The sequence below is a fragment of the Thamnophis elegans genome, chromosome 8, assembly GCF_009769535.1.
Source record: "Thamnophis elegans isolate rThaEle1 chromosome 8, rThaEle1.pri, whole genome shotgun sequence".
Classification (NCBI taxonomy): domain Eukaryota; kingdom Metazoa; phylum Chordata; class Lepidosauria; order Squamata; family Colubridae; genus Thamnophis; species Thamnophis elegans.
In genome coordinates, this window is record NC_045548.1 from 44,377,194 (window position 1) to 44,389,771 (window position 12,578).

Genomic DNA, 12,578 nt, shown 5'->3' on the forward strand with positions numbered 1-12,578 from the left:
GGCCTTCAAGCAGGCTGGCAGGCAGGTAACGCATGGTGCAAGAATGGCAGGGCCAAGATTAGCTGTTGCTGGGCAGGGGAGGCTATGTGAATGGCTTGCAAGGCTCGATATGAGCATGTTGGGGTGGCTGCTGCCTGGCAGGCATATGAGAGTGGCCCAAGAGTGTGGTGAGGTTGTTGGGGGTGTGTGTGTGACAGCGAAAGAGTGGTTGAGTGGCTTATGAAAGAGCAGCAGGATCGGGGCGGCTGTTGCCAGGCCAAAGAGGGTGTGAAAAACTTACTGGAGCCACCTGCAAATTTCCCAGCCAGCTTCCCCATTGACTTTGCTTGTAAGAAGGTAGCAGAGAATGTTGTAAATGGCAATTATGTGACTGTGGGATGCTGGAAATATCATAAGCGTGAACCAGGTATAAGTGTCTAGATTGCAATCATGTGACTGAGGGGGTGCTGTTTTGCCTGGAATTTTGAGGTCCCTTGCAATCATGTGACTGAGGGGGTGCTGTTTTGCCTGGAATTTTGAGGTCCCTTTTTTCAGCAATGTCATAACTTGGAACAATTACTAAAAAAATAGTCGATGAGCAAGTAGTTAATCATCCAGTTTCCTTTTGGAGTTTGCTTTCCAATATGCAATATTAAGCCAACATATGACAATAGTGTATGTAATTTAAATAATTTTATGTCATTTAAATAATTTTATGTAATTTAATTTTATACTAGATGTTGGACTTAATATTATATAATTTCAATTATTATATATATTTGAAAAGATAATCTACCTCATGCCAAGAATTTCCCAAGTAATTTCCATCAGTGTGAGCCACAGTAATTAGTGTTTTTATTGTGTCAATATTCTTCTGCTTCATTTCAGTAATACCAGAACTCACAGTAAGTAAAGTAAATCTTGCTAGTGCTTGGACATAAGCATCCCTCTCAAGCTATAGGAAGAAAGAAATAATCTGTTTCAGTTTGTTAATGTTTATTCCATTTTATATTTTTCATATATAATAGTTCTGTACACATAGAAATCAAAGTGAAAACAGAAGCAAGCAAATTAAAAAAAATGGGTGATCTAAAACTGGCTGCTGACTTTTTATACTCAAATGCATTATAAATAGTACTTGCGTCACAACCACAATTGAACCCCAAATTTCTGCTGTGAAGTAAGACAATTGTTAAGTGAGTTTTACCTCATTTCATCATCTTTCTTGTCATAGCTGTTAAGTAAATCATTGAAGTTGCTAAATTAGAACCATGGTTGTTAAATGAATCTGATTTCCCTACTGACTTTGCTTGTCAGATCACAAAAGGAAATCATATGACCCTAGAACACTGCAACCATCATAAATCAAGTTTGATCACATAACCATGTGAATGCTGCAACAGTTATAAGTGTGAAAAATGATCATAAGTCACTTTTTTCAATGCTACAGTATCTTCAAACAGTCACAATGGGAACTTTGCTTAGTATGATTAAATGCCGATTAAGAAAAGGCAAAAAAACATGCAAGAATATTTAATACTGGTAAATCCTCAACTTATGACCACAATTAACCCCAAATTTTCTGTTGCTGAGACATTTGTTAAGTGAGTTTTACCCCATGTTATGATCCGTCACAATTGTTACTGTTACACACAGTTGTCAAGCATCCAAATGTAAATCGTGTGATCAGTGGGATGCTGTAATAGTCATAAGTGTGAAAAATGGTCATGTCACTTTTTTCAGGGCCGTTGTAACTTTGAAAGTCACTAAATGAACTGTTGTAAGTTGAGGACTACCTGTATGGCAGATCATATGGTCACACAGAATACTTCTGATATTTTGATTATGTTTAGATTATTCCACATATACTGGATCTCTGGTGACTGTTTCAGAAAATTTGAAGGATGGGCACAATAGTTTGGTAAAGGTAATTTAATCCTCAAGAAACATATAAACCAAATAAGGAAAAGGTAATCCATAGAAGAAATGCAGCTGGGTATGTTCTCTTACTCTAATTCTGTTACTTCTTTCAAGTTCTATACATTTAAAAGATGATACCGAGATAGAAATACAAGTAGAAGTACAAGTAGAAGTACAAGAAGTATCAACATTTCAATTTGCAGCAATTATACAATGTTTGGGTTTTTCTCAAAAATCTTATTTTTATCAGTTACTGTCTATTGATAGTCACTTTCCCTAATAATCAAAAGTATAGTTTTTCTCTAATTAACTGAAAATATTTTTGGACATATATTGGTGCTTTGCTTGTTAAAACTATATGTGTTGTTTCACATATTTCCCCTATAAGGAACAGGAGTCCTTCACTTCTACCATTTCTTATAGTTTTGTAGATGCAAGTAGTCCATTTAAATTATTTGCTACTCAAATTCATTAGTAATTTTTGCATAATAATAACTAATAAAATACTTTAAGAGAGTATCTCCAATTGGTTTAAAGCACATTTATTACATTCATACATACATACATACATACATACATACATACATACATACCTGTGTTGTGATACATTATAATTGTTGTGAATCCATTTCATTCATGAATAAAATTAAAGAGCAAGTTTATAAACTGAAATAAACGTCATTTCTTGGTCTCTAGGAACACACAAAATCTGATGATTCAGGAGCAAAATGAACTGAAACTACATGAATACTATCTCTCTAATCTAGGTCAAACTTCCTATATTTGTAGCCCAGCAGCAAATGGATAATTTTCCAAAGTAAATTCTCTGAAATGTGTTCCAGCTATTGTGTTCAAAACAAAGAGGTCTGATTTGGGATCATATCATTCCAATGCATCACATACCATTTCCAGTTTGGGGCATTAACTTCGGGAAGTCTCCAAATATTGTTTGGAATGGCATCAGCCAAAAGAGGTTAGTATGGTTCAAAAGAAATGGAACATTATTGAGATGTTTATAATGTATGTTCTTGCATTAACAAATTCTGTGCATCCATATAATACTGGTATGATTTTACTTAGAAGGTAAAACTTTCTCCTATCCAGTCATGTCTAATTTTATGGGGCCATACTTATCTCCATTTCTTAGCTGAGGGAGCCAGCATTGTCCAAAGACATTTTCATGGTTATATGGCTGGCATGATTATATGCCAAGGTGCAGAGAACTCTGTTACCTTCTCATCAAATTGGTACCTATTTATCTACTCACATGTGCATGCTTTTGAACTGGGTTCAACTAGATTGGCAGGGACTGGGGCAAGTAATGGGAGCTTATCCTGTCTCATGGTGTTCAGGTCTTGAATCCAGGCTGGATTTTCCAGATGACAACAGCTGAGCCATCACACCCCCATATGATTTCATTTACATCAGATTATGAGGAAAATAAGCTTCTTTCACAAGCTGTATCTGAGCACTTCTTTAAAAAAATGCAATGCACATTTATTCTGGCCTTATTAAAATAACACTTTTAAATTTTACAGCTAATAAAATAGAAAGGGCATTTTTTCCCTGTACTAAACATGTAAGAAAGCTTGAATTAATTTCAAAATTAAGTTTCATATACCACTTTCCATTTGGTCTAATTATGAGGAATATATTTATTTTAATATGCACAAATAATACAAAATTATGCTGTTGCCTAAATTTAACCTTAATATTACTTTAAAGTTGGTACAGGTAATTTATTTGAAGTTAAAAATTAAATATTGCTTTCAATTTGGAAAATAATTCTTAATATTGTTTACTATTCTTAGAACCAATACTTCTTCTATGAAATTTTAGAATTTAGTTTTACCTGGATACTGAAAATGCATGCTATCCTGATTGCACATCGAATTCCTTCCAGGCAAAGAGAGGCAACTTCTGTGTCATCACAATCTTGCAAACCCACACTGAACGCAGCTAGGAATGGTGTCCAGGCTAACTAAAATATAGAATTTTAAAAATGGTATATCCCATTTTAATATTCAACAAAGTATAGAAAGCTAAGTATAGAAGTGACATAATTTACAATTTCTTTCACTTTTAATATATATTCTATTCAGCTTTATTTCCTGTTTTTTTAATCTTATGATAATTTATTTGACTTATTATTTCATATTCTTTTCCTGGGCCTAAGTATTATGCTGTTTACCACAAAAGAGAACAGTGAGATGGCTATTGATATATACCCGTGATGGCGAACCTATGGCACGTGTGCCACGTTTGGCATGCGGAGCCATTTGTTAGGGCACGCCAGGTGTTGCCCTGTCAGCTCCAGCACACGCTTTGGCCTTCTTTTTTGGCCATCTTTCACCCTCCAGAAACTTCCCTGAAGTCTCTGGAGAGCAAAAAACCTCCCAACACACAAGCTGGAAGTTCGGGAAACGACTCCCAGTTTGTGCGTTGTACTGTTTTTCATGCTCTGGAGGCTTCAGGGAAGCCTCCTGAGGGCAAAAACAGCCCTATGGGCAACCCAGACGTTCAGGAATGGTGACTTCTGGTTTGCCCGTAGCGCCATTTTTCGCCCTCTGGAGGCTTCCCTGGCTGCTGGTGACCTTCATAACAAGTGAACATTGCATCTGGGTATGCCTAGTCCTAATTCAATATCATATTCATTGCACAACTCAAATCTTAAATTGCTATTTTTTTTTCTATATAAGAAGAAAAAAATATGTTTGCTGACTCAAATAAAAAAAGGAAAGTGTTAGGGTTTTATTATATCTTATTACACAAACTGCTACTCCTTTGTGGGCATAAATTATCGCCTTCACCACTACTAGAATGACTGACACTTGTTTTCTTGGTGATTTTTCACAGTGAATTGGAAGTTGGAAGTGATTATTTCAATAGTTAGAGGACATTTCTAAGTAATGGATTATGTTAACAGATGGAATTTTGTTCCCAAACTCACTAATCATAATCAAAACCAATTTAGTAATATGAAAATTATTTAGGGAAGTTATGAGACTCTAGCCAGACCATGACGGGAAGGTCTCACCCAATGCACATGCTTAGAGATTCATATATATGTGCATGTGACTGTATGTATGTATCTGTGTGACAAGGTTGATAAAAATGTAAGCTTCTCTAACTCATATCATTAAAAATACAATCTAACTTATATCATCAAATTTATAATACCGTACTGTTAACATATTTTGAATTGCCCAAAATTGTAATGCTAACATTATTTGAAAAATGATTAAGAACCAAAAAGATCTATTCTTCAGATGATTCGAAACTAAAAAAATGTTAACTTCCCCATATGAAAGATACAAGAATGAGAAACGAAAAGATTTACCTTGAACATGGGTCTTACATGTTCCAAGTGTGTTGCGCTTGTAAAAGGAGCTTGAACATGGCTTACTGCTTCCATCAATGCTTTAGCTGTTTTAGCCATTTGCTCCATTTCTAAATTATAAAGTAATCTTCTCTGCTTTTCACTAGGTACATCTGCAAGCAAATTATTGTAATGAAATTATTCACCATCCACATCACAAAGAATATTGAAATCATTTAACTATATTCACTATATCCAAATACTTTAAAGAAAGATAATCTTTTGTCGGAAATGACATTAAATATTTCGTTATTTGATTTTTTTATTTAACATTGTTTTGGTAGCTATTTATGTTATCAATAATCAAAGAAGCTGTTGTTGAATATGTGGAGGCTAGAACTGATACAACATACAGTAGCCTAGGTACTTATCAGTATATCAAGGTTTGTCCATGTAAGACTACTACTACTGGACTGGCTGCCAGTTAGTTTCTGGATGCAATTAAGGGCATCAAAGTTCCAACCAGAAATAACCAGCAATTATCCTGTGAATAATAGTCTTCTGTAGATACTTACTTTGTTTACTTGTTTTTGTGGGTATTGTTAGTTCTTTTGTTTCCTTCATTGAGATCTTCTTTCCTGCTATTTCATTATAAATAGCTGACAGATATTCTTCAGGGAGATCCTTACTATCATTGATACCTCTGTTCATCTTAATGTATTGTTCTTTGGTCATTTTATTCTTTACCTAAAAGTTAGAAGTAACATTCCAGTATTATAGGTAAAAGAAAAAAAAATTATGAATGCTAATCAGAATCCAGTAAAAGATAAATTAAGTTTGAGACGAATTTGATCTAAAGAAAGAGCTACACATTTCAGTATTCATTTTATTTACCACATCATGCCATATTTTTAGTCTTATTATCTAATTACAATGATAGTGGGTATATAGTTAATATATTTATGGCAGTACCCACAACTTTTTAGTTTGTATTTAAAGACATTCTGATTCAATCTGGATAAAAGGTTTGTATTAGTGAAGCTGTCAGAAAGGATCTTTTTCAATCCAGATGTTTAGATTTAAAAATTCCTGCTCCCAGAGATTTGTTTTGCAATTCTGTTGCAATCTTTTTGGTACCAGTTCAATACGTCATTCTTCTTTCATGATTTTTATTCTTTCAATTTTAAAAATATTTTATGCTTTTTAGCAATTCTGGTGTCCTCTCTATTCATTTTACTTGGATTTTGCTCTTTATACATTTTTTTATTATTTAGAAATTTTGGGATATGAACGTTGAACTTTGTGAACTGCCATTTCTACAATATAGAAATGTAATGAATACATAAATACTATGACAGTATCTGATTGTCTATGTATCAAATTTTCCCCACACAGAAAATAGAACTGAAACTTCAGAAGCAGAAATTATATATTTCTGAAAATATGCACCAATTAAGAGAGGAAAATGGGATAACACACAACAGAAATACTTATCTCAAGGCAGCATTAATGATCAAGTGAAAAGGAAAGAGTAGTAACTGAAATATCTATACATTTAATTCTTCATTTAAAGGCATTTTAAGAGATTTATGAAACATACCTGTGGGCTATGGAGATCTGTTGTCAACATAATAATTGAATAAGCCAAGACATATGCAGTGTCTGCACTAGCGAACAGAGTTTGCCTGTAAAAAATAGGTGCAGAAAGAGAGAGAAAAACATTTTCTCCATTGTCTGGTTTTAAGAAATATTTTTCCCATTATCTGGTTTAAAAAAAATAGAAGAGAAAAATGCTCACCCTTGATTACATTCCAAGTATCTAGCAGCAAATTTTTCCATTAATCTATCTATTTTCTGAGCCTCTCCTGGAAGACGGAAGCCTTCCAAAAACATACGCAGAGCAGAAACAAAATCCTTCACAGAAAAGTCATGCTGATCCACATATGCATACATAACTTCCTTGTTAAATTTATCATTGTCTCCTAGAAACTCTCCAACTTGAGTCTAAAATGAAAGAAAAACAATGAATTCTACATAGCCATATAAAACAATGAATTCCACATAGAAGGAACATATTATTGTATTCGTTTACTATGGCTTCCAAAACTAGATTAGATAGATAGATAGATAGATAGATAGATGGATGGATGGATGGATGGATGGATGGATGGATGGATGGATGGATGGATGGATGGATAGATAGGCAGATATAGACAGACAGACAGACAGAATGACTGACTGACTATATAAGTCTTAGACCTTTCAGGTTCTATATTACAGGCAATACTTGACTTACAAACATTTGTTATTGACTGTTTGAAGTTATAACAGAAGTAAAAAAAAAGTAGCATGACCATTTTTCACACTTACGACCATTGAAGCATTCAGTGCTCATGTGATCAAAGTTCAGACACTTATCAATTTACAGTGTCCTGGGGTCATATGATCACTTTTTGATATCTTCTGACAAGCAAAGTCAATGGGGAAGCCAGATTCACTTAACAACTATAAAAAGAAAGGTCATAAAATGGGGCAAAACTCACTTAACTGTCTTGCTTAGCAACATAAACTTTGGATAATTGTTGTAAGTCAAGGACTACCTGTATTTCTTCATTTAACTACAGGCATGAATTCTGATTTAAGAAATCAGAAGTATCAGAGTAGTATCAAAAAGTAGGTTTTTGTTTTTGACAAAAAGAGCATTGTGGCTAATTCTGGTTAATATTCTCTGCTTTCAAAAAGTGGCTGATATCTTTTCTTCTTAAATGTTCAACATTTTCTGGAACAGGTACCTTGAAAGGGGACAGAGATTTGTTAAATAACACAATAAAAAGAAGTAAGTTTTGACACAAAAAAAATTGTACTCCGATGTCTTACTGATTGAGGAATGATGAAATGTTTGTTTTAAAAGAAAATAAAACTTTTGAACCCCAAAAGAAGTAAGTTTTTTTCAGAAGGAATCCCTTAAAAACAAGGAACAAGTGCAGTGAACATGTTCCACAGCCAATAAGCCCTTTTTTCTATACAGCAGAATGTTTTCACAATTCAGAGGAGGCTTCAAAGCAGGGGACATTTAGCATGCAGGGCAACTGCTTCAATTTGTTCTGTCACAAATCCCTTGGAATAAGTAGTCGCCTTGAGTATATCTGCATAAAGTCTTTAAACTATAGGAATAAGCCAATAATTGGAATCTAAGATTACTCATTAATCTAGATCAAATAATGGTGATTAGGTTTATAAAGGTAATTTTATTGAAAATGGACTAGTTTTCTTACAGAGTCTAATCTTTCTTCTTGATGCAAGAACTGGGCAATATCTTCAGAAGTAATACCAAGCATTCCTTGTTCTTGTAGATACTGAATTCCTCTCTTTGGCTTCTTATTAAATCTGCACATAAAATATGTTAATTGAACAATGATAGAAAATCTACATTTTCATATAAAAAAAGCATTCAGAATAAATAGCATAATTATTTTAAAATAATATAAATATCAAATTAACCTTTATAGGAGCCTGGGGAGGGCAAAAAGAGCCTCCCCCGCTCCCTGGACGCCCTCCGGAGGCTTCAAGGACCTTCAGGAGGCATCCCTGAAGCCTCCGGAGGGCTTAAACTGGCCCTACGAGCAAACTAGAAGTCACTTCCAGTTTGCTCGTAGGGTCATTTTTAGTTCTCCGGAGGCTTCAGGGAAGCTCCTAAAGCCTCGGAGGGCCTCTGGGGGGGGGAGGTTCTTTTCGACTCCCCAGGCTCCTATAAAGCCTCTGGAGCCTGGGGAGGGTGAAAAATGGCTTTAAAAAAGGCTGAACTTAGCTGGCCAGCCTGCGCATATGCGCTGGGCAGTTGACAGGGCAATGCCTCGCATGCCCTGACAAATGGCTCCACATGCCACCTGTGACACTCTCTGCCAGGAAAAATACAACTAATCTTTAGGCTATCTAGTTTCTGTATAATTGAAGAAATTTCTTATTTGGGGAACTGCTCCAAAATCAGATTGTCATTTGATTAACTTATTTTGACTGAATTCTATTGGAATGGAATAAGTTTATTTATAGGCCGCCCTTTTCCCTGAGGGGACTCAGGGCGGCTAACAACTTATATGGGAGGGGATACAAACAATAACATATAACATAACACGTAATTAAAAGAATAAACAACATTCATTCAGCATTCGGGTGGGGGCGAATCAAATCTTTACCCCCAGGCCTGACGGGATAGCCAGCTCTTGAGGGCTGCGCGGAAGGTCTGAAGGGTGGTGAGGGTACGAATCTCCACAGGGAGATCGTTCCAAAGGGTCGGAGCTGCTACTGAAAAGGCTCTCCTCCGCGTAGTGGCCAGCCGGCACTGGCTGGCAGATGGCACTCGGAGGAGGCCTAATCTATGAGATCTGATAGGTCTCGAGGAGGTAATTGGCAGGAGGCGGTCTCTCAAGTACCCAGATCCACTACCATGAAGGGCTTTATAGGTGGTAAGAAGCACCTTGAAGGGCACACGGAGATCAACAGGTAGCCAGCGCAGCTCGCGGAGGATAGGTGTTATGTGGGCGAACCGAGGTGCACCCACAATCACTCGCGCGGCCGCATTCTGGACTAGCTGAAGCCGCCGGATGCTCTTCAAGGGCAGCCCCATGTAGAGCACGTTGCAGTATTCCAGCCTATTGTTTTGTCTTATTTTATTGATTAGTTTATAAAAAAAATAAACATCCAGTTAAGAAACAACTATTACAATTGAGATGAGCAAACCCCTCCTCGCTATCTCCAGGGCTCAAAGTCTCCATCTTCACAAATAAAAGCCTCACATTGGAAAAATATGGGGCAGAAAAGTGCAGCAAATTTTTCTCTTAGTGAAACAAATTAAAACACTTTTACATTTTTCTCTTTCTCCCCTCTAGTTATCTAACTTGCCCAAAATCTACTCTGGAAGACCTTCCAACCATCTAAACAGCAATGGATAATTTTAATTAATGAACATTAACTATTGTAGTACAAAGTAAGGCAAACATATGAGTCTAGAAGAACATTAAGGGGCTAGGTATGCAAAGCAGCATGAACCCTCCTTCAAACATAAACATACAAATAAATCCACCCACTGTTTAAAATGGATCCCTATGCATTGCATAGAAAGAAAAACACAGCAGTTCTCAAGTCTTTTACTGAGAAAACAGCAACTTCAGTGAAAGAGATAAATCATGGTTTTTGCAAAATAGCAAAAATAGAATAGTTTTAATTTAACAGTTTAACCCTTACACACAATTGTGTGGTCTCCTCCACTAATTTGCTGCCACTGACAATAGTCTGCCCGCTTTTTCATACAGCCAAGAGATGCACCTACTGTAGCTGCATTAGGTTTTATTTCTTAAACTGGACCAATTAGCTGTCTTGGGACTGAAAATAAACTTTAGTAAATTTTAAAATGGCACGAAGGGTATTATCTTGCATTTTATAACCTGTTGGGGACATGGATGAGAGCCTTGACTGCAGGGCTGCACAATACATTTTCAATGCTCCTTCAGGAACCATAACACTGAATTAGGATCTTTGACTTGTCTTCCAAGTCAGAGTTCCCCAACCTTTCCAGCTTTGTGGACCGGTGTGTGTGTGGAGAAAAGGGGATGATTCTGTGTAAGTAGTGGCAAGCACCTATGTGCTAGTGCAAATGGAGTGTGCATGCACACACTTGCTTGCTGCTCATGCAAATAGGGATATGTGCGTGCACAGATGCTCGGCCATTACTTCATGCGGCCCAGTTCTGAACAGATCATGACCCAGTAGTAAGCTGTGGCCAGTGGTGGTTCTGGATTCCGTTCCAACCGGTATGGTTGGAACAGCCCCTGAGTTACCCATGTGCACACGCGCGCATGTGTTCTAGCATCAAATAACACTTCCGCAAGCCTTCCTGATGCTCTAGCTGCTCCACGGAGCATTGCGCAGGCACCGTACGCGCCATGCGCATGCACGGAACCACCAACAGCATAAAGCACCGTAAGGAGCATGGGTGGGCGGGCCCTCCGGAGCACCATACCAGAACGGTATCCGGTGCTCCAGGCAGGATCCGGTATACCCGTACCGGGGCGTACCGCCTACAACCCACCACTGGCTGTCGCCCAGGGTTGGGGATCCCTGTTCTAAATGGAATTCTAATAATGGAAAGTATGTGTTACACTTCTTCACAGTTCTTGAAGTGTTAAAATTAATGATGTTTATTTTTAAGATTAGTGTTGTGGTATCTACTAAGATATTTAAAAGTAACAAAATGAAGAGATTGCTCAAAAAACAAGTAGAAAGTTCTTAAAATTCATCATACAGTGAAAACAATAAAACGTACAGATCTATTCCTTGTTCTATTATTTCTTTCTGTTGCTTTAGAACCTCAAATTGCTCTGGATTGTCTGTACCAGACATCTGGGTGCTATAGCTACCAATTCCAGAGGAGGCTGTGGAATCTAGGGAATTCAAGCTTCCATATCTGTTAATTGTCTCAGGATGTTTGGTTTCAGTACTTTCTTGCTCAGTGGGTTTTTCCTGTCCTGTACAAGAGAAGAAAAATAAAAGTATGTTTCTAAAGTACATTTATTGGCTAATAGCACACTAAACCTTATTAGTAGTAATGTTAAATATATGTGAAGTAAAAGATTTTACATAGTTCCAATAGCATAAATTTATGTTTAACATTTTGTAGAATGCACATAAAATAAGTTCTAAAGTGTTGTTCTTCTATATTTGCATCATTTAAAGCAGGAGTTTTCAATTTTTTTTTTAAAAAATTTAAATCCTGGAATCCCTAAGAGGGGAAGTTTAAGTGATAGAACAATGGCTGTGATACTTCTTCAGAACGAATAATTAACTTAGTTCAGCAAAATATGATGTAAATCCTAGAAAAGTTTTATTTATAATCATTATTATAAATCAAGTAATAATTTACCTAAGGTTGTTTGAGAGTTGGGATTTACATATTGATCCTTACTCCATTCCACCATGCACTTCAGTATTGATACTAAGCATTCAAGACCCTTCTTTCTCAAACTTAGCTCCTGTGTGTATAAAAACATTAAGATTGTTGATAGTTTTTAATCATTATTAATTTTTGCAACTGAAAAATATGGCATTGTTCTTACCTGAATGCTAGTCATGCCAAGTTCTTGGCTACCTCTTCCTTGAGCAATCTTAGACAGATCATTAACTAGTCTTTCAAAAATATTTGCAGCATTTAAATCACAGTCATAATTTACATAAATGTCTACTACACTCTGGGCATCTGTAAAGAAAATAGAATTTACATTGAAATGCTTTTATCAAGTACAGAAATAAGTATAATAGTGAAAACAAGCAAGATATCTGAACAGTCATGTTAAAGTCTATAACATGC

At 36.3% G+C, this 12,578-nt stretch overlaps 1 protein-coding gene across 3 annotated transcripts in view; it reads right to left on the reverse strand.

The window, feature by feature from the left end:
* ARFGEF1 (ADP ribosylation factor guanine nucleotide exchange factor 1) overlaps nucleotides 1–12,578 on the reverse strand; it is a 68,207-nt gene that overhangs the window by 23,731 nt on the left and 31,898 nt on the right. For all 3 annotated transcript variants that reach the window (XM_032222599.1, XM_032222600.1, XM_032222601.1), the window contains 10 exons: nucleotides 12,328–12,467; nucleotides 12,135–12,243; nucleotides 11,538–11,739; nucleotides 8,494–8,605; nucleotides 7,017–7,222; nucleotides 6,819–6,903; nucleotides 5,794–5,965; nucleotides 5,240–5,391; nucleotides 3,752–3,880; nucleotides 776–934 (listed from right to left, as the gene is read on the reverse strand). In XM_032222599.1, coding sequence (XP_032078490.1) covers nucleotides 776–934; nucleotides 3,752–3,880; nucleotides 5,240–5,391; nucleotides 5,794–5,965; nucleotides 6,819–6,903; nucleotides 7,017–7,222; nucleotides 8,494–8,605; nucleotides 11,538–11,739; nucleotides 12,135–12,243; nucleotides 12,328–12,467 — 1,466 coding nt within the window. The remainder of the gene's footprint in view (nucleotides 1–775; nucleotides 935–3,751; nucleotides 3,881–5,239; nucleotides 5,392–5,793; nucleotides 5,966–6,818; nucleotides 6,904–7,016; nucleotides 7,223–8,493; nucleotides 8,606–11,537; nucleotides 11,740–12,134; nucleotides 12,244–12,327; nucleotides 12,468–12,578) is intronic.